Source organism: Camelus dromedarius, chromosome 3 (genome assembly GCF_036321535.1).
Source record: "Camelus dromedarius isolate mCamDro1 chromosome 3, mCamDro1.pat, whole genome shotgun sequence".
Taxonomy (NCBI): domain Eukaryota; kingdom Metazoa; phylum Chordata; class Mammalia; order Artiodactyla; family Camelidae; genus Camelus; species Camelus dromedarius.
Genome location: NC_087438.1, coordinates 76774824 through 76800057, shown reverse-complemented (window position 1 = coordinate 76800057; position 25234 = coordinate 76774824). Strand labels below are relative to the sequence as shown.

Genomic DNA, 25234 nt, shown 5'->3' with positions numbered 1-25234 from the left:
CGGTGTCATGAAATGCCAACTAAGGATCTTCATTCAATGTACCTGAGCAACAAAACAAGGACAGGAAAGCAAAAACCAAATGGATGCTGTCTTCTGGGAGTCACATAAGTTCAAAACTAATTTTAATCTAAGAAGGATGCTGCGGGTGGACACAGGAGGAGCTTCTGGGGCTGCAGGGGGCAGTGACCAGGAAGACTTCCTGCATGGAGCACCACTAAAGAGGAGTCTCAAGGCAAGCAGATTTTAGACAGGTCACGAGGGTGGAAGGGCACATGGACAGTCTCAAAGGATCCCATGGACAGGAACGTGAACTTGAACAGGGACATACGGAGCTTGGGGAGGAGTAGGAGGCTGGGGATAACAGAAACCAACATGGCACGTAGGATGGAACCCTAAGGCTGAAGGAGCACTCAGCCACTTGCTGAGTGGGCAATTCCGATCAGAAGGATAATTTATTGCATTGAAGAAGGCAAACAATCAGGGTTAGATGGTAGAAATAAAGAAAAAAAATGTATGAAATCTAGAAATTCAGAAGGAGTAGTGTAGTCAAGATCTTGTATGGAAACATAACTAAGCAGAAGGGAAGTGTAGACGGTCTGTGTTCTTGGCCCCGCAGGGAGGGGCTGAGCTGAGCACGCACCCTCCCCGGTTAAGGTTCCTCCTTAAGGTTATCATAATGAATGTTATAGGACAAGCACACAAAGTAAACAGTAATGAGAGGTAGAAAGCAACCTTGTGAGAAGGTCAGGCAAGGTTTTGTGTCACAAAAAATGAGGTATAAAAAGAGTTCAACTGAACCTTAACATTAGAAAGTTTGTACAACCGTTTCTCCCACTGACTTTGGTCAAAAGTCTTGGAGCTGCATATCTTTCTCATCTCCTGAACCATTACTGGCATCATTCCTGAAAGGAGGTTGGACTCTGGGACTGGGGAGTGACGAAAGCCAGTTCTCCCAGGGCTCTTTGTAAGCTGACAGTCAGTTTGGGACTGCAGCACATGTGGAAGTCTGATGCTGGGGGCTTCTCGCTTCCCTGTATCATTCAGGAATACGCATCTGACAAGAGCAATGGAACAGGAAGTCAGAAACACTCTGCGGGCTCATGGCAGTTTTTAAAGGCAAGAATTTGAGGTGTGTTTTCAAGGCTGCTCTGAGCAGCAGGGCGTCACCCAGCTAGTCAAGGTGTCTAGCTAATGACACAGCATCAGCATCTCCAAGTAACTTTATAGTTTGCCTCCTTCTGCTGTGTATAAAGTGTATATAGTAACTCTTGGTAAGTGGTAACTTACCTGTTTGGGGAAAGAAATGCCTCCCCAAAGAACACCAACTGCTAATGCTGGTGATGAAACGAAGAAAACATGGGAAGGTCCAAGAAGTGATCAAATTAAGTAAAAACAAAAACAAAAAACCCAGAAGCTTTGATCAATTGAGAAATGTTGATAATTATACACCACTGGTGCTAGATTCATAATTACAAAATTACAAAGTTCTCAGGAGTTTCTCTTTGGAACACAAAGGATCATCTCACAGGATTCTAAATGTACATTATTTCATTCACTTAGAAGCATTTGTGAAATGCTTCCAAGCTGCTGTTTAGAGTTGCAATGATTAATGGTTGCTACTAGCTTACCAACAAAACAAAAACAAAAACAAAAATGCTTCTAAGGGCAGGCATTAGATTGTACACACCTATGTAACTGGCAGGGGCAGAAAAGTCACAGACTGGCAGACTGCAAGGGACCTTAGCAATCACCCAAGCCAGGATCATTACCTGTGTTCTACAAATAAGACAAGTAAAGCTCAGAGAGGCGAAGCAATTTACCTGAAATTATGCAACTAGTTAGCAACACAGCCTAATTCCTAAGTTTAGTACCAAGGAAACAATAATATGACAGCTTAAGGAAAGGGTTGTTTTTATTTTTAAAGATGCCTTCATATTACTGGCGAGGAGTGAGGTGATCTAATCAGAAAAGGAAAAAGTCTGTGAAAGTATAATTCTTATCATGCTTTCCAGACCCAAGCTGAAGTGCTCTGGAATCAGCGGCATTTGATAAAATTCTTATTTCAGGAGCAATGCCTGTTTCTATTTTATTTTGGGTTGCACATTCATGCCTTGTCACCGGATTGGAGTGACTGGTGAACCAGACCCACAAGGACACCTCCCTGCCTGGACAACTGTCAGTTAACTATGTCCAGCTAACCCAGTCTACCTGACCTGATTATTTTTCTTTTGAAACACATTCTGTCTCCCTTGCAATTAAAGGCAGACTTGCCCTGATATGGACATCCTTCTTTTAAAGAACAAAGATTTTTTTTTTAAGACATAAGGAGGAAATATATTTCTTTCAGCTCTCTTAGAGGATCTATAGCAGAAAATGTGTGATGAGTAAATACTTCTTATTCTTCTTCCCCGTAGCACACAGGGAGTTCAGACTCCTCTATGAATCTTACAGTGAATAACTGAACAAACGGGAGTGTGAAATGCTCTCCCAGGTGTATAATAATCCATCCTTATAATCAATGAGTACCAGTTTTAACAAGATCTGATAGAGGAGCCGTATTCAAGAACTTCGAATAGGGAATAAGGGTTGAATACACACCACATAGGAAGACAGGGAGAGAGAAACTACCTCAGCTTTCTGGGTTTTCATTTTTATTTCATTCTATTTTACTCTTTAGGTCAGAAGTTAATAAAAACATGTTTTTGCTGGGAGCGAAAGAAGTTTGGGGTTACACCATGTTTGAGATGCAGCAACGTGAAGATGGACAGACACGTCCACACAGGTCGAGGTGTAGGCCGAGCGCTCAGGAAAAAGGTCAGGTGCACAGTGCAGGCCGGAAATGTTGGCGAATGGATTATGTTAAGAGTACCTGGAGACTTTGGGTACTACCTCAGTAGCCAAATGAGGAGCATGTTGCAGACAAAGAAGCAGAAGGGTTACGTGCCGATGTGGAGGTGATACACACAGGAGGGGGTGGTGCTTTTGCACTGCTGCTGTCCTGGGGAAAGGTGTGGGGGACAGCCCAGGGTAACAGCAAGGCTGAGGATGGATCTTAGGGACAGAAGAAAAGATCTAAGACCTACAGGGCCGTGGAGGTTGGAGAAGAGGACACCAGTAGGGAAGGAGGATTTAGGGTTAAATGCTGCAAAAAACGACCAGTAACTGAAAAAATCCAGTGACCTTTTCCTGCTAAGAAATCACTGGTGATTTCCAAAACAGTGTCTTAGCCTAGGCTGCTGTAACAGAGTACCATAGGCCAGCTTAAATAACAGGAATTTATTTTCTCATAGTTCTAGACTTGGGTTGGCAGTCCAAATTCAAGGTGCCAGCATGGTTGGTGTTAGCTAAGGGCTCTCTTCCTGGCTTGCAGATGGCTGGTTGCCTTCTCACTGAGTCCTCACAGGGCAGGCAGAGAGTAAGCGAGAGAGCTAGCTCTCTGGCGTCTCTCCTTACAAGGGCACTAGCTAATCCTATCATGCAGTCCCCATCCTCCTGACCTCAACTAAACCAAATCACCTCCCAAGACCCCGTCTGCCAGGACTATCATGTTGAGGGGCAGAGCTTCAACATATGAACTGGAGGTCGGCCGGGGGGAGCGGGGTGCACAATTCAGTCCAGAGCAAAAGGAGTTCTGGCAAACTGTTGGGGTCAGAAGCCAGACACTGTGGGCTAACAAGCAAACGGGAAACGAAGCAGAAATCATGGACTACTCATGAGAGTTGGCAGGGAAAGGTTGATGTTATGAGAGCAGCTTTTGGGAAAAGAAAATAATCTCCTTGGGAAACAAAAGATCTCATGTTTAATTTGCTTAGACATCTTTTTTCTCCCTCAGATCCAAAGCGAACTACTGATGTAGTTTTCCATTTTCTCCACGCCATTATATAATCTCCCCAAGTCAGATGAACATTTTAAAAAGCCACTCATAACATACAGTTAAGTGAAAAAGCACATACTACAAAACAGTATGTGCTATATGATCCAATTTGCTTAAAATATTCATGAATAAAAATTTTTTAGAAGGCCATAAATACAGATTGTTTGGTGTTTATTACAAGGAGATGAGATTTAGGATGCATTAGGCAGGGTTCAGTTAGGAAAAAACAAACTACACTGAATGTTTCAAGTAGAAGTTAATCTAGGTAGTTCTGTGCTTACAAAACCACAGGGAAGACTGGAGAGGAGAAGGTGGGTAGAGGCCACCAGGAGCTGTCAGATTTGCCATCACAGCTGTGGTCCCCTCAAGGAGGAAGACATTGCTGCTGCCTTCACACCCGCCCACAGCTCCAGGGTCTGGCCAGTCAATGCAGGACCTCATGTTGACCGAAGCCTGTATGTCAGCTGCCACCATCATGGCCTAAGGACAATGGCTCCCACCTCCTTTCTGCCTCCCAGACCCCAGTTGAATGCGTATCATTGGCAGAACCAAAACTGTGTCCCAGAGCCTAGCTGTTGAGGGAGTCTGGGGAGTAGTCCCCAGGCCCCAGCCTCTTTGATTTGGGGGAGAGTAGAGAGAAGGGGTGGGGATGGTACCAGGTGCCAGACAACATCCATCATTATCTACTGTCTTTGGCCACTTGACAACCTCTTACACAAACTTACATTTCCAAACTGCAGTAGGAATGACAACAGGCTTCTTTAACTACCCCTCATTCAAAAGCATATGTACTCACCTTCTCATCAAAATGGGAGACCCAAAGTCCTGCCAGTAATTATATCCACTGTTAGCTATATCCCTCCTCTTCTAGTTCACTGGCACATTCACCTAGGTATCACGCAGCCTAACTATTAAATGAAAAGTTTCACCAATTCCAACTCACCTGATATAGTAGGAGAAAATAAGAGAATAAACAGGAAATTGCATACACACATAAACAAGCAAGAAAATATGCACACCCTGGCCATCCTTTTTGCAACTGGTCATGAGACTACAGTTACCATTTATAGCTTCCGTCTTCCACTAGGAAACCCCTATTTCCTTGGTGTTTGGCCAGCATCACAGGTGGCTAGAGTTCTTTGCCTAGTGAAGTAATTAGACATCTTCATTCCTGAGGGACTTCTGATCTGTGTTGTGATCCTCTTATCTACTAACTTCTACTATCAGCAACTTCTAGGAGGTATTCTAGAGAATCTCATGAGTTCCAGACATAGTCCTCCCTGCCTCATGGTATAGTAAAAATCCAATCTCCTCTTGGTAGTCAGGATCAATCACTCCAGCCAGGATAGTAACTCACTTCATTGCCTGTTGATTCAGAAGCATGAGGTGTCCCAAGGGCCCGGTGGCAGACAATGGAATGATAGCTATGTTCACTGGTGGAGACAAAGATCCCTTGAGAACTAAAACTTCTAAACTAGCGGAGCTCAAAATCACAAGGATGAGAAGCAACAACATTTTAGGTGTATGAATGAGAGGAGCCATTTCTACTTCCACTTCTTGGTCCCTGGACCCAAAAAAGCAGCACCATATGCTGTTGCTAGTTGGGAGCACTTACCACATGCATAGAGAATTTAAAAATACTACAATCCAGATGGTGCACTATGGTAGACTAGGTCCACAATGAGATGGATTCAGGTCATGATGCCACTTGTCACCTGACCTTCTGTGCACTGAATTATGTGTTATTGTCCACTGTCACCTCCCCCCCCTCCACACACACTCACTCCCAAAATGCATGCGCTGCATCCCTAACCTTCAATGTAATGGTATTTGGAGATGGGAACTTTGGGGGATAATCAGGTTTGAATGAGGTCATGAGGGTGGAGCCCTCATGATGGGATTAATGTCCTTGTAAGAGGAGATACCAGAAAGCTTGCTTCACCTCTCCCTGCCATGTGAAGACACAGTGAGAAGGCAGCCTCGTGCAAGACATGAAGAGAGCCCCCCTCACTGAGGAACTCAATTGGATGGCACTTTGATCCCAAGGTTCCCAGACTCCAGAAAGGTGGGAAATAAATTCCTATTGTTCAAGTTACCCAGGCTATAGTATTTTGTTACAGCAGCCTCAGCTGACTAATATACCCGCATAAATCCCCGTCCAGACGGTAGACTGCGTGCATTTTGGATCCTAGGGGCTATTATTAGCTCAGAAACAAAAATCAGCCTAGAATGTGGACATCTCTTTTTTTCCACTGTGTAGTCTCCCTTGCGTAAAGGGCAGAAGGAAGACTGACCATACCTACTTGTGCCAGGGTTGTAAATATCTTCATCTAAAGGGCTCTGGTTCTGAGAACTGGGTCACATAAGGGAACTGGGTAAGAAGCCATGATTCTCCATTGCAATGGCAAGTCAAGTCTCTGTTCACCAGACCAGAGTTTTTTTTTGTTGTTTTTTTTTTTTATAAAGATAATGTAAAACTTTAGTTTTAGGCTGTCCATTTATACTGATCTTAGAGACCCTGTGATCAGTCAGCCAGTATCAAAAGTCTCTACACGTCAAATCTTTTTGATTACTACTGTAGCCCTGTTGGCCAATGTAGTAAACCAAACCCACAGTGACTCCAGTAGTTAAATGGCATCAAAGACCCCATTTTAATAACATCATCTCCCACCCAACACTTCTGACTCTCCTGACCTCTGGATATTATATTATATTATATATATTATACTAGAGAAGTTCTGGCCTTCCAACATTACTGAATGTAATCCACCACTGATTCTAGTTTTCATTTAATCAAACCGCTGGAGCTAACACACCAAATCCAGAATCTCTGATAGGAACAGTCATATTGATAAATTCAACATCAATCCAACACTATATTCTCCTCTCCCTCGTCCAGAAACTTAGGTCCTAATCCTACACATATTCCTCGCAAGTTTCTGTGAATATAAATGAATAAAATCTTACAAGTCTTTTCCTATTTTAGCTGTATCTCTCCAGGTTGGATTTTCTACCTATCCTCCTGAGACATGATGGGATTTGACTACTTTTAGGCTTCAAGATAAAGATAAAGATGAATGGAGTAGCAGTGGGGCATGAAAGCATCTGGTACCCTCTACCTGGAATCAGATTGCTACTGACTCTCCAAGCAAGGTAGGACCGACCTTATCAGACAGGGAGGGGGGCTACTTCTGCGGGAGGGCAGGCTCGGTGGAGTTTGTAGGGTCTAGGTGTTCTGATTCATTTCAATCTACCCAATGTCACCATTTCATCTTTTTCTATCAATGCTTAACCTTTAAGCTAAGAGATCTGATGTGGCTATGAATTCAACTTACACTGGAATTCTGCAACCTGCAGTGTCTGACTCTTGGCTACATTAGCCCTGTGGCTGTAAGAGATGGGAGAGTCTTTTAGGGCAGTCACAGAAGGTTCCTGATTCTCCCATCAAGACCTGAGATAAAAACTTTAAACGATGAGATTGGCGTTTTTTCCCTTATGCAATTCAATATGGCTTAAACACAGATATGTCATAACTTACATAGTCTAGATGCTTATTAATGATTTTTCAACTTTTCCAATAAATTCCTAACTCAGGCCCAGATTGAAGTGACAAGAAAGTCTATAAGGCCCCAGAATTGCACCTGACTAGCATGACAGTCCTCTACCCCCCGGACATGCTAGGGCTGTTAGAGTTCATCCAAAGCACTTGGCCCCTACTGCACTGGGTCTTCCATAGCATCTCAGGACCTGAGCGCAAACCGACTTCCTGGAGTGGTGGGGGCTGGGGAGATGCTTTAGCCACCCGAGCTCAGAGGACAAGAGCCCGTCTTACTGGCCCACAGGCCTGCGTGTCTTCCAGCCTTGCAGGGAGTCCCCTCCTCAAGGAGGGGAGAGCTCATTTCCATAATGAAAACTGGCAGAATTTAATGTAACATCTGTCCAGATGCAATCTTCCTTTAAATAAAAGGCACCAATATATGTTTATGCTCAGGAAGCTCACTGTATTTTAACATGAAGGAGTTTGGCCATTACATTCAATTTAAACATCCTGAAATTCAGTTTTCCAGGTGATGTGTTATGCATTTTTTTCACAGCTCACTGAGCCCATTTGCCTTGCCTTCTCAAGTGTTTAAAAGGGCAGCATGTCTTAATGGAAATGACAAATTTGCCAATGTATGCCGTCAGCCCCCTCTGAGCCTGCTTATAATCATTTCTTTGGGCTGAAAATTCTTCTCTGCTCATGCATTTCTAACCTACAATCATTCTGAAGACCAGGATACAATTTAAAAGCCTTGAGGTTCTCAGCTGGAAAATACAATTTATCGTGTGGCTCCAGTTCAGGGCAGATTTTCCCCACAACTTTGCCCTGAAACAGAGGCCCATCGGTACCCTCATCAAGTAGCCCCAGCACCACTGCAGCTCTCAGAGTTGGAACAAAATGCATGCAAAGTTTCTTCTAACCCAGGACTTCCAGAGGGAGAGTTTAAAGAAGCTGCCTCTAAAACTGTTTTAATTGTGCCTTGTACAAACATTCAGAGAACAAAGTACTCTTTCGCCATAAAAGTAGATGCCAGCCATTTGCTTTCCCCAGGGCTATTCCCTGAGCACAGGCAGGAAGATAAAAGTTCTCATCCTTGGCTTAGTAAGTCCTTGAAAGCAAACCCCTCTTCTGAACAGCAAGGCAGACACACCAACTGAGTGCTGTGTGCGTAAGACTCAGGGGCCAACTGGTTGATAAGCAAGGAAGGCAGAATCCCCACCAATCACTTTTAGGGGAAGAAAATTAAATAGAGGCAGAGATATGATGGGTTCTAACTTCACCCCTACTCTCTGCTAAGTCTAACTTCAAAGTAGCCGCTTAACATTTTTCAGCCTCAGCTTTTTCTCCAGTCAAGTGATAGATCAAATCTTGTTCCTCCCTTAGGAGTTTGTAAGAGGCTATGTCAATGTTGTAAGTCAACTTGAGGTGAGCTCAAAATATTAGATTATCTAGAAGTGTATGGAATGTTGGGTTAAAAGCCACATTCATAAATCTCTCAAGATCCCCAAGGGAGGCAGAGTTTTAGTACAACCAGAGCAGAGATGCTGAATAAAAGGGGTGGTGGGGATGCGGATTTCTAAGACAGAGGGAGAGGGGCTCTATACAGAACTTGTAAATAATGCATCTCACTCAACTCCCCCTGATCAATCAGTGAGGGATTACAACTCCCACCCTGTCTACCTTTGTGGGTTATCCTGAGGATCAAGGTCAGAACAGAATAATGGAGGGGAGAGCACATGGGTAACAAAGAGAAAATATTTATCAACTGTAAAAACCTTAGTTACAAACAAAACATTGTTCCAATTCATAGGGGCACCTTCAAGCCCAAGACCCAAGTGACTGCCCAGAGGGGCAGAGAGAGCCTGGACTCGGAGCCGAGTGACTACCTGATGGTGGTGCCCTGCAGTCGGTCTATCTTCTTGTTGAGCTCCGCAATGATGCTGTGGAGTTCCGTGATGCGTTCCTCGTACCGAAGTGTCGTTCGCTCCTGGACGTCCTCATGTTCTCTCATGAGGTGGGACTGCTCACACTGGGGTCAAGAGGACAAGACAGGAATGGCAGTGAGTGGACACACTTACAGGTGAGTGATTCTAGTTTTAAGGCCTCAAATACACAACCACATGTTGCGTACACTCCCAATAAACACATACCTGCTCATTATTATGTAAATGAGATTAAATGCACAGTGACTGGTGGGGGGTTGAGGAGGGAGAGACACATACCTGCTCATGGGCCACGCATCCCAGAAGACACAGCAACAGCTGAACTTTACAAAGCCCCTGGTGGAAGTCGAGTCTTCACCTTCCTAGCTCTCATTTGCTCTTTGGGGAAAGGTCCCTCTGCCACTGCATGTGGTCTTCGTAGCTCTATCCAAGTCTCCTGCTTTTCCCCAGCCAAAAAGTGGGCAAGTGGCCCAAGGTGGACACATCAGATACCTCCCTTTTGGAATCTGAGTCCTGACTGAATGAACTTAAGCTTGCATGGTGTCAATTCTCATGACTGAGGGTCCTGATGAGACTGTCAATTAGTTCCTTCCCACCACCTCCATCCCCAGAGCTTCCTTCCCAGGATCCTTTATGGTTGCTTAGTTTTCCTTTTATCAATTCAATCCTTTTTTTGCTGAAGTTTGCTGGGGTATGTTTCACCCACTTTGCAACCTAATAATCCTAAGTTGTATGACACCAGTTCTTACCTGTCTGGTTATCTCCAGACATAATGCTTTCCAGTATCCTTTCCCACCAGACTGTAAACTCCGGGAAGGCAGGGCCTGGGTGTTCTCATGACTTAGCCCCAGCCCCTGGCACGTGGCCTGGTTCACTGTGGGTGATCTGGAGGTGCGATGGGATGAATAAACTGCAATGTATCACACTGTCAAGAAGGTGGCTTTGCAGAGACAATGACAAAAGAAGGCGAGGAGCTTCCCTTGCTTAGCATTTGATGCACTAGGAAACAGCAGATGCTATAAAAACATCTTTGGAGCTCGAGTTTAAATTCTAGGGAACCTGTTCATCTCTCTCATTTCTCTCCCTCCTCAACCCCCCACCAGTCACCATGCATTTCATCTCATTTACATAATAATAAAACACCAGTCAGAGATAGAACAAGGAGTCTAGCTTGTCCCTGTCTACTGTGTTCAGCCCTGATTAATTTCCTGTCCAGCAGAGGAATTTTAATTTCATTTTCAGCAAGGTTTTCCTAATGCCAAGAGCCATATGTACTGGCCAGCTTTGCACTTTCAGGGCTGGTGGCAGGTGGGCAAGGGTAAGACTTCTCACCCACCACCTCCAACGTCCTCCCCCCTCCCTAAATCTGCCAGGATTCCAACTGTGTAACCCAGAAGCTGTTGGGCAGGGACAAAAAGCCTTCAAAAATAAACAGAAAGCTACACTCAGCTCAACTCAATACTGAAACAGAAGTACTCAGCAAAGTCTGATGAATGTGTTGGTATAAATCATGGCAGGGACCACACCTGTGAACAAGAACTTGATGAATATGAATGCAGAAACTTCCTCGGTGCTGCTCAGAGCTCCAGAAATAAGACTGGAGGCACTAAGGCTGAGGAGCCTGTATTATGGTCCTTGGTGAGATGGTTACTTTCAGACAAACAATGATGTAAACTTCTGTTCTTAGTGACAACATGAAACATCAAATAACCTCCACTCCAGGTCCAACACACAGGCAATAAGTGGAACCAGAGGCAAGGATGAAGGATGAGGGAAAGGCACATCTACACAGAAGTTTTCCTAAACAGAACAAAACCGTTAACAGGACACAATTACTCTTTCCATGAAGTTATGCCTTTTCAGCCACAAAATGACAGTGTCTCATACACAGTATCTGCCAGGTAAGTGGAAGAGCTTCATATTTCCTTGGAATATACCAACAGCAGAATACTGTTCCTCTCCATCCTTGCAGAAGATCTATGAGCTTTGGTTACTGGTCTTTATTCCTATCTTCAAACTGTGTATGTGAGTGTGTGTGTGCATGTCCACACGCACCCGTGTGTGTGCTGTATGCTGTTATCTATACGTGCGTGTGTGGCCGATACTCTCATGAAGGCCACCAGTTCCAGACCTCACAATGATCACGAGATAATGCCCGGTCTGACCTGGATCTCGTCAATGTCACGACTAATTGGCCATCTTGCTGGTTCTTGCTTTGGGTTTCTTCCCCCACATTTGGTTCTCTAGGGCAATCAACTACTGTGAAATGCTTCCCCTTACAAACTCCACGAGCTCTCACTCTCCCTTCAATTCTCCACTTACTCCTCCTCCTTCAGTGTTTACAGGTCAACAGCCCACCACCACCACCAAGGCTGACAAGAAACTGCAAAATCCACTTAAAAATTAAGGTGCGCCAGGTTTACGCAAGGAAAAGGCATAGGATCAACTGCTAACCACAAGACAGCTCTGGGCCTCGCTGCTGACTGTGAGGAGCTGTCTAGGAGGTGAGCTCCTTCCCAGGAGGTGAGCTCCTGGGACTGGCTGGTGCCCGGATAAGGAGAGCAGAGCACCACAGTGGGTGTGGTACCGCCCTCACCCCTGCTTCCAACAGCAAAGTCTTCCCAGAGGCTATGCGTAGGAACGAGACACAACAGGAAGCCTGATGATTCAGTCAGACAGAACAGCGCGTGTAGCTGAAAGGAGAAACAAGATTCGTAATGTCTGTTTGGAACTTGGGGGTTCATCTGGGAGTAGCAACAAGAACATCTTGGAGGAAAAAATTTCTCAAAGGCAAAGCGATCTGGGTTACATTCCTAGATTTTTCCCTACGTATGTTTTTTTCCCCAAATGGTAGAAATGCCTCTATAATTTAATACTTTCTCTAAAAATAAGAGATGTGTCTTGATTTCCCAAACCATCTAAGAGACTGTGCGAGGTACCATAGGAAGGGTCCCCGTGACATGACACCCACCTTAAAGGGCAATGTGGCTGCAGCTTCCAAGTGACATCTCTGCTGGTGAGTAAGAAACATGGACAAAAATGGGGGTGGGGAGAAGAAGCGATGGTAGAACGGTATCCCGGAGAAAAGAGAATACAGGAAAATAATCAAAACTCCTAGCCTCCAGAGGAATGAATGACTAAGAAGACATAACCCAAGGGTCATCTGCGAAAAGCAACATCCCCTTGAGGTACCTCACTAAACAGGCTTCACCCATTCTGCACACGCTCGCTGCACCTTGCCAAAGATGTGTGCACTTGCCAAAGCACGGCTCTCCAAGCTCGGTGAAAACCCCTTGAGCTTTTCCAAGCTGTGATGCAGGGAATGCTGGAGCAACTCCCACAGGGCAGCAGTGCAGGAGGAAGCAAGTCATTACCTGCAGGAGCCCAGAGAACTCAACAAAACACCCTTGTGAAACAGCGCCCTTAACTTACACGAGACCACACCCAGGAACCTGGCACTTTAGTGCAGGAGAAGTGGAAGATGAGTGGGTGGCATCCAGGGCAGGCAGAGCCATTCTGTGCACGATCAGTGCCTTCCTGCCCTGCCGACCTCCCACACAAGCAGGACTGGCCTGTGAAAGGGAGACCCAACTCTATCATCTCGCTGCAGTATCGCTACTGACCTGTGCCTCTCACCACCCGAGTCTCCGAGGGCATTTTTTAACGCAGGAGGTTGTGTGATTTCAGGTATTCTGTTTCACAAGGACACAGGCTGGGCCAAGCTGTATACTGACGTCCATGGAAGAGTCATCTCTGGGCAGGTATCTCAGTAAAGCCTCACCGAAGAAGGTAATATAATAACGACAACTCAACAGGAAAAGAAGAGTATTTCTCCTATTACTACTTAATGCTTGCACAAATTGTTCAATTCTAAGTAACCAGTTAAAGTACATTATAGACGTTTTTAAAGAATGATAAAACAGCATCCATTTTCTTACAATTCATGAACACAATCTGTTTTCAAACAGTGTTCATTTTTCTCCAGTATTTTCTTACATAAGTGGGACACTGCCAGGACCACAGTGTGGGGTGCACATTACAGAAGCCCCAGCACCCCCGCGGCAGCCAGCAGGGGTGTTCACCAAGATTCTGGTGCACCTCCATCCATGGACATGGTGGGACTATATTTCTCCTCCCCCTTGAAGCTAGATAAGGCCATGTGACTTGTTTTGTCCAATGAGATATGAATGAATATACACCATTTCTGCCTGGAAGCCTTTAAGAGCTCCTGTGGGGTTTCCCACATCCCCTTCCCCTGGCCGTGGCTGTTGGCAACATTCTACATGGGAGAGGCTATTGGCTTGGGAGGCTGGGTGAGGACAGAACAACAGAATTACCTGCCAGCCCCAGGGAGCTTCTAGCAAGAAGCAAAAAAATACACTTTTGATACTTTAAGCCATTGAAAATGTGGGGTTATTTGTTATCCTGCACATCCTAACGATACAGCTGTTTTATCGATGAAGACAGAGTAAGTGGACAGTAACAGATTTATCTGTTATAATCCAGATAACAAACAGAATGCTCTGGTAACCTTCTGGTTCCTGTTCATGCCATCAAGGGGCCGAGGCGCTCCCTTCTGCTCCCTCCCAGCCCTGCTTACCTCCTTCTTAGCGTTTACCTAAATATCTCAAGTGGCAGCAGAGTGATCCCTACCCTGAATCACCTCTGGTGAACCCCGGGAAACGTGAACATTGTGCCAGACAACACCAGAGGAGAGCCAGGACACCCCAATAGCTCTCTCCTCAAACCCCTGGGAGCACCAAAATAGAAACGTAGACACAAGGGGATACAAAGCAGGGAATTCTAAGTCCCTCCAGCTCCCACCAACCCAGCTTTAGCTGTCGATGTCAAGAATTCAGCAACAAACTTCTAAACAGAATGCAATGGCGGCTTCTTCCAGCAAAACTCACAAAGAGGGAGTCTTTTCTACTCCTTACTGTGGCAAACTATCTCATACAACTTTGGCTGAACAAAATAACAAATGGTCTCAAACAACACGCTACTGCTTTTTTCCCCTATTATTACAGAGAATTGTATCCAGGGTTCTCCAGTCCACATCCCATCTTTGATCCAACAGTACAGCGAAGCCAGAAAGCCTAAGGCTGCAGAACCTTGCCGGCCATGACTTTCTTGAGGTCAGCATCATTAGGAGCTTAGATTCTCCTGCTGCTACAGACTTGCAGTTTGAAAGGCAAAGCAAAAAAGACTGGGCTGAGATAGGATGGAATTTTTCCTTTTCCTGAGTTTCATCTGGCACTGAATACATACCCTGAGCTTTTTCTCTAAGTTTCAGCTCTCCTAACATGACGATGATGAAACAAATTTAAAACCTATATAAATACTTGTGTCTACCCACATAAATTGGTGAAACTGTCTATATGCAAAAATGTTAAATAAAAGCAAGCAATATCATCGTTACAACCACCAAGAATAAAACCCTTTAGGCTCATCAGTGCAGTTGGTGCAATCCAAGGATAAAGCTGTGAGTCAGCCTTGACACAGACGGGCCAGAGAACTTGAGCTCTTGTTGGAAAAACCCTGTGCGACGTGGTGATGCAAAGGAGCTTTATGGTTTTGTTAATGTTCTTCACTGGGTTTTATCTTACTCCGCAGAGGCCACTGAGCCTTAATCATCACATTAGTCTCAGCTGTCAAACCTAAGAGTATTATAAACGCCATTCTGGAAAAATGCAATGCCATCAATAATTTGTTAACCCTCTCAGCCATCCTGGGAAGGGGGTCAGTACCACTCTCTCTTAAAATATGCTAAGAAGTAATGCTGCTTTCTCAGGGGCTCACTGGATTGATTGCAAGTAATACTACTCAGGCTATTTCTAACCTCATTCTAAGTCCTTGCCCAGGTTCTCCTGAGGGGTGGAATGGGGAATTGAGCCAGCTAAACAAAGAGGCCCAGCACAAATGGACATGCCATTGACAAAAGCAAACAGCTAGAGCAGTGTACCCAAGAATCTAAACAAATGGGAAAGGAATGGCGCTGGGGGAGGTCCTGGCAATAAGAAGGCATCCAAACTACATCATTCAGTATCTCATACAAAAGAAGGATGAAAGAAAACACTCCCTCCATTACATTTCATAAAACTATGTATGTTTCCAAGGGGTAGAAAATTCAGAACACTTGCTTTCTAAAGAGAAAGAGCTCAGAAACAGAAGGTCTATTGTATTACTCACTGCTGACCTACTTCACAAGGGCTTAGAAGCTTATTTTGATATATCTCCTTCTGTAGTACTTAAAAAAAAATTTTTTTTGTGGGGAGGGTAATTAGGTTTATTTTTTTATTTATTTTTAATGCCGATACTGGGGACTGAACTCAGGACCTCGTGCATACTAAGCATGCACTCTACCACGGAGTTATACCCTCTCCCTCCTTCTAGTTACTTTTTAAGAATACAATTATTAAAATAATTATTGGTACTAAATAAGAAGAAAATACACTGAAAGCATTAAATCAGCACCATAGATCTTTGCCATTTCCCACCAGCTGGTTCCCCACGAGGCTGTTCTGTGTGGGTGCAAAGGCATGCACGTGTCTGAACACTTGTCTGACTTGGGAGGGTAGAGATATTTAAATCAAATTAACTTGTGCCCTACTCCCCACCCTCTTTGAGATCCTCTCTGGGCAGCCTGGGCAGCTTAAAAAAACAATTAAAAAACAGGATTAGTACAGCTATAGATTCCCACAAAACCTGGATTCAGACCCTGACTCTTTGTGTTTTCTAGCTACATAATCTCAGGCAAGATATTCAAATTCCCTAAACCTCAATTTCTTCATTTGTAGGATGGGACTGTTGATAGTAACTACATCAGAGGCCACTGTGAGAACTCGGTGAGATAAAGCATGTGGAATGCTTGTCCCACCGCCTGGCACAAAATAGAGCTAAAGAGGTATGGTGATTATCACTACTGGTACAAGCGAACAGTGGCGCTGTTAATCAAACCCCCCTGGAAGCTGTGATGGACAGGCTCTAAGGCGCCCACATGATCCCTGCATCTCCTTTGTGTGATACCATCTCACTGAGTCTGGGTGGGACATGTGACTGCCTTCAACTAATATAATGTGGAAAAGGTGATGGGATGTCACTCCCATCACTGCATTACATTATATAAGACTCTGTCTTGCCAGCAGATTCATTCTAGAATCTTCCCATTGCTGGCTTTCAGGAAGCAAGCTGCCACGAATCATACAACCACAAAGAAATTCCACAAACGATGTGAGTGAGCTTGGAGGTGAACTCTTTCCCAGTTGAGCGTTCAGATGAACACTCGGCTCTGCCAACACCTTGACAGCAAACTTGCAGAGGTTTGTTAAGCTATGCCTGTGCTCCTGATGCATAGAAACTGTGAGATAATAAATGTGTGTTGTTTTAACCAGTAAGTTCAGGGCAATTTGTTACGCAGCAATAGGAAACTAATACAGAAGTAATTTGCCTTCCCTATCATATTGGTAGTGGGCTCCTTTGCTCAGCTCTTCCCTTCCCATCAGTATTGTTAAACTTCCACTTCCGACCATGTATAATGAGACTTCTTTTACTCAAGTAGTACCAGTATCACCATAAATAATCACTCAACAGATGTTGAGCTCTCTTCCTTTCTAATGAACACAACAACCATTTATATTTTACATTTTAATCATAGCTCTGTAATATTTAGAGAGCTGGTAAAACTTAGCAAATCCATGGAGTACACATTTACACCCAAACTTGCTCTTCCATGATCTGGAGAGCCTCAAACACGAATCTCTTACCACGGCACATAACATGGAGAGCATGGCTCAGACATTTCCCTGTTCTTAACTTTTCTCGCATAAATCTCATCTTTATAATAGGTACGAGCCTGGCGGCAAGCCTGACCTTATTTTTTCTTTTTTTCATGTTCTTTCCCGGGTCCCAGTGTCTGAACTGGGAAGACATTTCCAGTGAAAGGAACAGAGAGTAATTTTAAAGTATATTTAATGTAAAGAATGCAAACAGGAGAGCCAACTAATGGTGCTCTGATGTAACCACTGGGTAATACCAGCCATCAAAACTATTACATGAGAATGCCTTTACTGTGAGTAAGTCAACAGGGAGCTGAATCAATCCTTGACACAGCAGACAGAAAGTTTCCCATTCACCTCTTATCACCCTCTGCCCAATCTGCTCTGTCTTTGTAGGCCTACGTTTTAATAAATACCTTCTTGGTCATCTTTTAAAACTAAGACTTGGGTCCCTGCCAGCTTCTAGTTAAAAGCATTCACAATTACTTCTTTCTTAAAAAAAAAAAATCTCTCCAATAAGGACTATTAACAACATTTAGCTTTGTATCAACTTAACACCATTCTATTATTTTCTTTAATATAAAGACAATCATTTTCTTAAAGAACAAACTAAAGAAACAACAAAAAAGCATTTTAAGTTTTAATTCACTAGAGTCCACTTCTGAAACATTATAATGCTCTCTTTCCAGTTTTTTCTATCACATTTTCATTACTTTTATAATCAGAGGGAAAATATTTCAAGTAAAGTTTTCATCTAAGTAAAAAATGAAAAATTTTGTCTCTATAACATCCTATACAAGAAAAGAACATTGGTGTCCTCGTCTTGGCTCTGGTGTTAAGCTGTTCATTTGACCTTGAGTAAGCAAGTTAACCTCTCTAGGTTGCCTGTCAAATGTGGAAGCAGATGATCTCAAGTACAAAGGGTCTTTCCTCCCTACTCAAACGTCTACAGGGTCTTTTTGAGTAGGGTCTTTCCTCCCTACTCAAAAGTCTACAATGATGGGACATGAATTTTCAGAACTTTCCAAAGGTCATTCTAGACCGATGCCTGTGGTAGCCTGGATCTGAATCTCTGAATACCCACACAAAAACAGACAGAGAATCTACATAGCAAAACCCAATGCTTGGAGACAAGGTAGCCTCTTAAACCACAAAGTACAAGCAAGTAGGGGCAAACCAACAGCATCCACAAGTCCTGAATGGTTTCTGTGTGGGCGGAAGCACAGGGAAGCAACAAGGCTGATGGGCCTGAGAACTGGAAAACCCCAAAATAACCAGTAAGTCTTCACAGGAAAGTAGGGAGGGCCAATTGGAGAACAGTGGCTAAAACTGGAGGGGTTTTTCCTGAGCCAAGAGTGAGTGAGCAAGGGGTCCACAGTAAGATCTGAAGGGGCTAAAAGCAGCTAGTCCCTATGAAACTTCCAAGGTGGTCCCAGGACTCCTTGCCAAGAGGAGAAGCTGCTGGTAGTAGGATCAAAATTGAACAGGACGGGGATCATAGAGACAAAGGCAAAGAACAGATCCAGGTAGAGGCAGATGGGGGGAACAGAGCCAGGAAGTGTCAGAAAGTAGGCTCCCGTATTTGTGAATACATGAAAACAACACAAGACTAAGCTCTATGAACTTAAAAAAGCCACTTCAACTCTGTCTCCTAAAAGTTCAAAGAAATTAGTTTTCACATAAAAATGAGAAACAGAAAAGTATTGAGGTCAAATTCCACATAAAGTCATAAGAAAGAAGAAAAGAGCAGAATAACATCCCCATAAATCATGAAAGCATACCACAAAATAGAACCTTCCCCACCCCACCCTCCAAAAAAAGCACAAAACAATAGACTACTATTTCAAAATAAGCTAAAAGACTTCAAGGAGATGAAATGACATAAAGCATGAAAGACCATAATTCAGAACATATAAAACTCAGAAAGAAGGTAATAGAACACACACACAAAAGAAATAAAATTTTAAAAATGCATTTCAGAAATAAAGACTAAACTAGAAGGTACACAAGAGGGAATAAATATGACACACAAGCTCCAAGAAAAACAGAAGATGGAAAATAAGAAAAACAAAGGGAAAGGGAGAGATTTGAGACAGTGACAGATATTGAAGACAGGCAAAGAAGGTCTAAGATACAAATAATAAGCATTCTTGAAGAAAAAAAAAGCAAGGAAAAAACAATATTAAATACTATAATTAAAAACAAACTTCTCTGAAAAAAAAAGATTATAAAGTATAATCTAAAGAAAACACAGCAAACATGAGAATACCAAACCAGAATGACCAAGAATAAGAGTTACTCTAGTAAAATTACTGGAAGAAATAAAAAAAAGGAAGGAAGGGAGGAAGAAGGGGAGGAAGGTGAGGGAGGGAAGGAAGGAAGGAAGAAAGAAAGAGTAAGCAAGAAAAAAATGCTATGAATGTCTAAAGTACAAGTCTTGTGAGGGAAAGAATGGTGTATTACCAACAGACTTTGAAAGCAACACTCTATGCCAAAAGAGAATAAAGAAACATATTCAAGCAAAGAAAAGCTGAGTCAAAGGTTTTATATCCAGCAAAAATGTTTTTCAAGTACGAAGGGCAGAGACGTACTGCTATTAACAAGTAAGAACTTAGTGAAGATTATTCCCATGAGTCCTCCCTGAGGAAATCTACCAGAGAATGAGCTGCAGGCAATAAACAAACAAATAAACAGAGGGACACTGACATAAAGACCATAGTAAACATTAAGCATATAGTTTACTTGTAGAAGACTAAATGAGGACTGAAGAGGGGAGAGTGTGAGATGTGCTGGCCATATGGTGAGGCAGTGTGGACACAGTACAATTGCAAAAAAGTGGGGGAATGAGGAAAGCATAATGCAAAACAACCTTACAAATTCTTCTCAGTAACTATTATGGCAGTATTAACATTATTATTTTGGGACTATTTGCATATAATATGGGATGAAGCAAATAAGTAATTATGGATTATTCTAATTCAACCATCCTCTGTTAACTTAAGAATCAAGATTTTTAGTGTGAAAGAAAAGAGATACAAATAAAAAACAGAAGCTAAGTAAAAAATACCCAGTAGTCTGAATTTAAATTAAAGAAATCAGTATGAGCTCCTGTGGTATTTTATCTTAAAATTTACACATACATACATATGTAGATAAATAAAAAAGTAAATGAAGAATTTCCTGGCTATGTCTACGAAAGAGGCCTAAAAACAATGACCAACAAGAAGCAATAAGCACCTTTGGCACCCAGATTGTGATCCTGAAATACCATTTTCTGTTGAGAGAAACGATAACTACTTGGAGAGTGTTTAACTGCAGATTTGGGGCAAGAAATGTACCAGATGAGCCTAGAATAACTACTAGGCTCATGTCAAAAGTATCATGAAGAGGTTCTTAACCAGCCAAAGATAGTATACCTTGAGTTCCCACAAGGAAAATAATTACAAGGGACTGAAACCCAAATACGTTTAAATCCATAAGTTCATAATATTTAACAAAATTATTGAACACTTTCAGAGGATCATAGGAAATCAATTCATTATCTTGAAAAACGTTAAATGGAAAGAATGAAGCACTGATTCTGCTTTTGCTGTCAACTATGCCATTGTTTCAAAAAATCATAAATGATTGGAAATGTCTCCATAAAAATACTACAATTAATAACTGAGAACTGGTAGAAATGATAGAACTAAAATATCATAGTTCTGTAAGTCTTGATGAATCAATGAACTTAAGCAGCGAGTAACAAGATAGCTGGTAATATCTCAGAATGCAAGCCCACCAGATACTATGTGCTTCCCAGTGAAAAAAATAAACGCCCTCTACAGTCTTGCCAAAGGGACTGGCTATGACTCTGACTGAGCCTCTGGATCCAGGGCCATTCTGCAGGAAATACAGGGCACAGAGGAACACGCTGAACTGCACCCCGGGTGAGCAACCAGCAACATCCGGACTGTGGGAAACTCTACAGGTCAAACGGCCAGGTTTAAAAGAGTAAGTATGAAGCCAACAAAGAACAGAGGAAAATCCTGTGGATCAAGAGATTCCAAGGAAACGCACGGCTCTTAAACGGGCAAGATTAAACTCTACTGTCTAAGGACATACAAACTCCAGTAATAAACTGTAAGGAAACAGGAAATGTGACGATAAAAGTCATGGTAGCAGTTGCCTTGGTGGGCGGGAAAGTGGGATTGAGACGGGACGTAAGGAAGGACTTCTGGGGTGACTGGCAAGTTCTAATTCTTGACCTGGACAGTGGTTATGAGAATGTTTGCTCATTAAGCTGTAATTTGTTTTGTGGGGATTTCCATAGTTATGTTTTACCTTAAAAAACTTTTTTTAAGTTAAAAAAAAAAATAACCCTTTCCAGACCCCTCACCTGTGCCTTGGCCAGTTTCTTTTCCAGGAGGTCCCGTTCCCGCTCCGTTTGCTGCAGACGTTGATTAAGCTCTACTATGTCTCCTCTGAGTGATGCCAGGGCTGCCAAGTGGAGCTGCAGTGACAGAAAGAAGGAGCACAAGGTTAGACCCCTCAGCAGAAACTCATTTCCGCCCCTTCATTCCCTGTAATTAGTGTGATCACATAAAAAAGGCATCATCTAAAATGGGGCACCTTGGGTGACATTAATCTCAGGAGACAATGGACATAAATCAGGTGTCTTACAGGCAAGCTGGGTACCATGGTCACCCTAAATGTATCAGGGAGAAAACTGTTATGTGTGGGCAGTAGGACTGACTTGTGCATCGTCAAATTAAAACAGAGAGCAAAGCTGCTCATTCTAAGGACTTTCCCCAAGTTACCTCAGCAAGGATGGGATTAAGAGCTGGTGTGAACTGCCTGATTCTCAAGAAGCAAGGAAAAGGCAGGACCAAATTAGCTTTCACCTTTGGGAAGACATGCAAGTTGAATGGGGCAATTCAAATATTCCCCCTCAGTTCAAACAGCCATATTGCTTCGTGTCTAGACAAACCAAGGGGCTGAATATTAAGAAAAAAATGGGAGGGCTCATTGTTTCAGATGCTCTCCTCCTCAAGCTGACCCATTCATTTTCTTGCCAGCTCCTCCTTCTTCACTGTCCCCTAGACTAGACTGACTAGACGCTGCTTCTGTGCTAGCATGCCTCTCAGAAGCAGAGCCAGAACTCTGATAAATTATGCTGTGAAAAGATAAACCGAGAATCCATTGCTATATCCTTCCTTAGTCAGCTCTCCCAGCTTCACTGGAGCTAGAGAGAACATTCGTCAGTGGATCAACAAAATGGACCACACACTTCCAAGATCTCAACCTGCTCGACCTTCATGTTCTGTGCACTGAGCTTCAGCTGCACACACACCTACTATACACGTGCCCGCTGTGGCTTTGCAGGCTGATAGCTGGGACCATCTTTAAGATCTGTTCAACCATGGCTCCCGCAGCAGCACCTTCCAACCTTCTCTACCCTGACTCACTACTTCTCGCCCGTCTTCACTGTCAGTCCCAGTGGGAGCTCAGACCATCCCCTAGCTCAATTCCACACTGCACCTGAGTGAGTGACTGGAATCCAAGCAAACCTTTCCTCTTTGTAGGGTTTTTTGTAGCTTCTGCCAAGAGGGATTTAAAGTAAGGGGTGAACAAATAAACGTGATCTTTGAAGATGGACACAGTAAAATGGTATGCAATTCCACTTTGAGGATTTTAACTCCAGGTTTTGAAAAATGCTCTTTTCTGCAACCTGCGCCTCCACACTGCACGGTTGCTGGGAGGCTGAGGGAGGGTGAGCAGGTGAGGAGGCACAGGGCAGGGGCCGGGGGTTCCCAGCAGTTGTCTGTTAGACTGTAACAGCAGTCAATGAGACTTCACTTAATGGCATTGGGGCTGCAGACCAACAGATCAATAGCCGATCTGAAATCAGGAATGTATGAAATTTAAAAAAGGAAATGTCAGGCAATCTGGTGGTATTTGCCTTCTCACGTAGGGCTAGGGCTGCTCAGAAAAAGGTCACTTTGGGTTTCAGACACAGGGTTTGGGTGATGAACTCTCAGCACAAATACCATAGTATTCCCATTGCACGCTCTTTGGAGGCAGCTTTGCTCCCAGTGTGGATAAGAGGAACACAGATTTACTCCCTGAGGCAGCTGAGTTGCCCCCACTGCCTCTCTACTGTCAATCTGAGGATTTTCCTTCAGCGTCAGACACTGTAGTCTGTTACGTTCAGACTTGGGAGAAAAGTCACCACCTACTGCTGGTGAGAAGGATAAAATACATGGAGAGCTGACATGTTCTTTAAGAAATAGAGGAGGGAAACAAGGATCCCATCTGTGTGAGCCTAGACGCGCCTCCTCTCTCAGACATCGCCCCTCCTACTCCCAGGGGAAAGGCTGACAGAGGAGGCTGCACACTCCACACTGACTTGGTGAACCTGGCCAGATGGGGAGACACACAGAGGTCATTGCCATCACAGTCCACGGCAGAGGAGGGTCAGGAAGGGTCACTGCTGTGGAAGGAGAGCACCGCTCTCTCCAGACTGTGGGAGGCTCCATCAATGTGCATGTGGGGCAGGTGCCTTCTTGTCCCCGGGGAAGATGCCTGCCCTGAAGGAATGGATCAGTTATCTTAATGTCAAGATTTCTTAAAAATCTCACGAATGTGATGGGCCCTTCTCCTAGAGAAGAGTATACATTTGGGGTTTATGCATGCGTTACATATAATCAAGTCGATGACACACTCTGGAATCTATCTGTGAACTCTGAATTATGAACTATCTGGACTAGACGCCAGCCTGGGGAATCCCACCTAAGTTCTGTAGACTGAGTCATGGGTCATAATCACGGTGTCTGGGTGGAGACAAGGCCCTTGGTACGTGACACTTCTCACTTCCACATGCGCAGGTCAGGATCGAAAACCCAGAGACTGACTTGCTTACTCCAGGTCCCACAGAGAGCTCAGCACCAGAACCAAGGCCACCGTTACCTTTCCTCACTATACAGTGTTGTATTTGACAGTAATTTTCAAGTTGTTTTTTTTTTTTTAACGTGAATGAAAACTTATTTCCCTCTGACCATAAAAGTAATGAAAATGTAACACAAAAATTAACTGGAAAGATAGCATTGTAACATTTTGGTAGTGGCCTCTGGGTGGTTTCAAACATCTTTGGGATACTTTTTGTTTAATAAGGGTTTTTTTTTTTTTTTTTAAAGAAAAACAGGTTTTTGTGTTAAGGAACCAAGAGCTGTGACTGTTTTCTGCAGGTGAAGTCTGTAGCATAAAAGGGTTATTTTCCTTCCCTGCTGCATCTTCTTTCCATGTCCACCAGCTCTCTTGATAGAAGGCAAACTCTTGGTTCCTGAACACAAAAGCCTTTTTTATCAGCACCACGCTCTAACCAACTGAGCTAACTGGCCAGTTGCTACAAAAGCCTTTTTGATGGAGGTCGTAACGATTTTCTCTTCCTCTAGTCTTGCTGCTGGGACATTGATGTGATGGATGGAGCTCCAGCAGCCATCTTGCTTCATGAAGATGTGGTCCACACTCTAGGGAGTGGAAGATGCCTGAACCCCTAATAACTTTGTTAAGCCACCCTATCAGTTTTGGACACCCTAACCCCAGACTTCTTTCTGTAACAGAATAGCAAGAACAGACTTCTGTTGTATAGACAATTATTATGTTGAGATACTCTGGCAAATGAAATTGATCTAATCCTAATTCATAAAGAATCAGATAAACCTGGGTTCATATCTCATTTGTGCTGCTTGTCGGTGAATTGTCTTTGGACAGTTTATTTAATCGGTCTGTTACAGGGCTGTTGTAAAGGCAAAATGAGATGGCGTTCATAAAATGACCAGCACAGTGTCTGAAACTAAGTAATCACTAAACAAAGGTGCATTTCCTCTTTCCCAGGCAAGTTTTCAGTCAGCACGTTTCAAGTCAACAACCTTCTCAGGTGAAGCCTCATTAGAGGTAGTGAGAGATACTTTCAGATGAGTAGGTAACACAGTCCTGTCTTGGAGCAGCACATTTCCTGGTGGTTAACAGCATAGGAATGAGAGGCCAGAGCTGTCTTGCAGGATTCTGCTGAAGTCCCAAGGCTTAAGGAGCTGACTGTCAAGGCTCTTAATTCTCTGCA

The 25234-nt window shown here is 43.5% G+C and overlaps 1 protein-coding gene across 4 annotated transcripts in view; it reads right to left on the bottom strand.

Moving 5' to 3' along the window:
• The window catches only part of MCC (MCC regulator of WNT signaling pathway), a 387851-nt gene that overhangs the window by 84493 nt on the left and 278124 nt on the right, over positions 1-25234 (bottom strand). For all 4 annotated transcript variants that reach the window (XM_010987516.3, XM_064483092.1, XM_031448803.2 and 1 more), the window contains 2 exons: positions 21512-21625; positions 9302-9444 (listed from right to left, as the gene is read on the bottom strand). In XM_010987516.3, coding sequence (XP_010985818.3) covers positions 9302-9444; positions 21512-21625 — 257 coding nt within the window. The remainder of the gene's footprint in view (positions 1-9301; positions 9445-21511; positions 21626-25234) is intronic.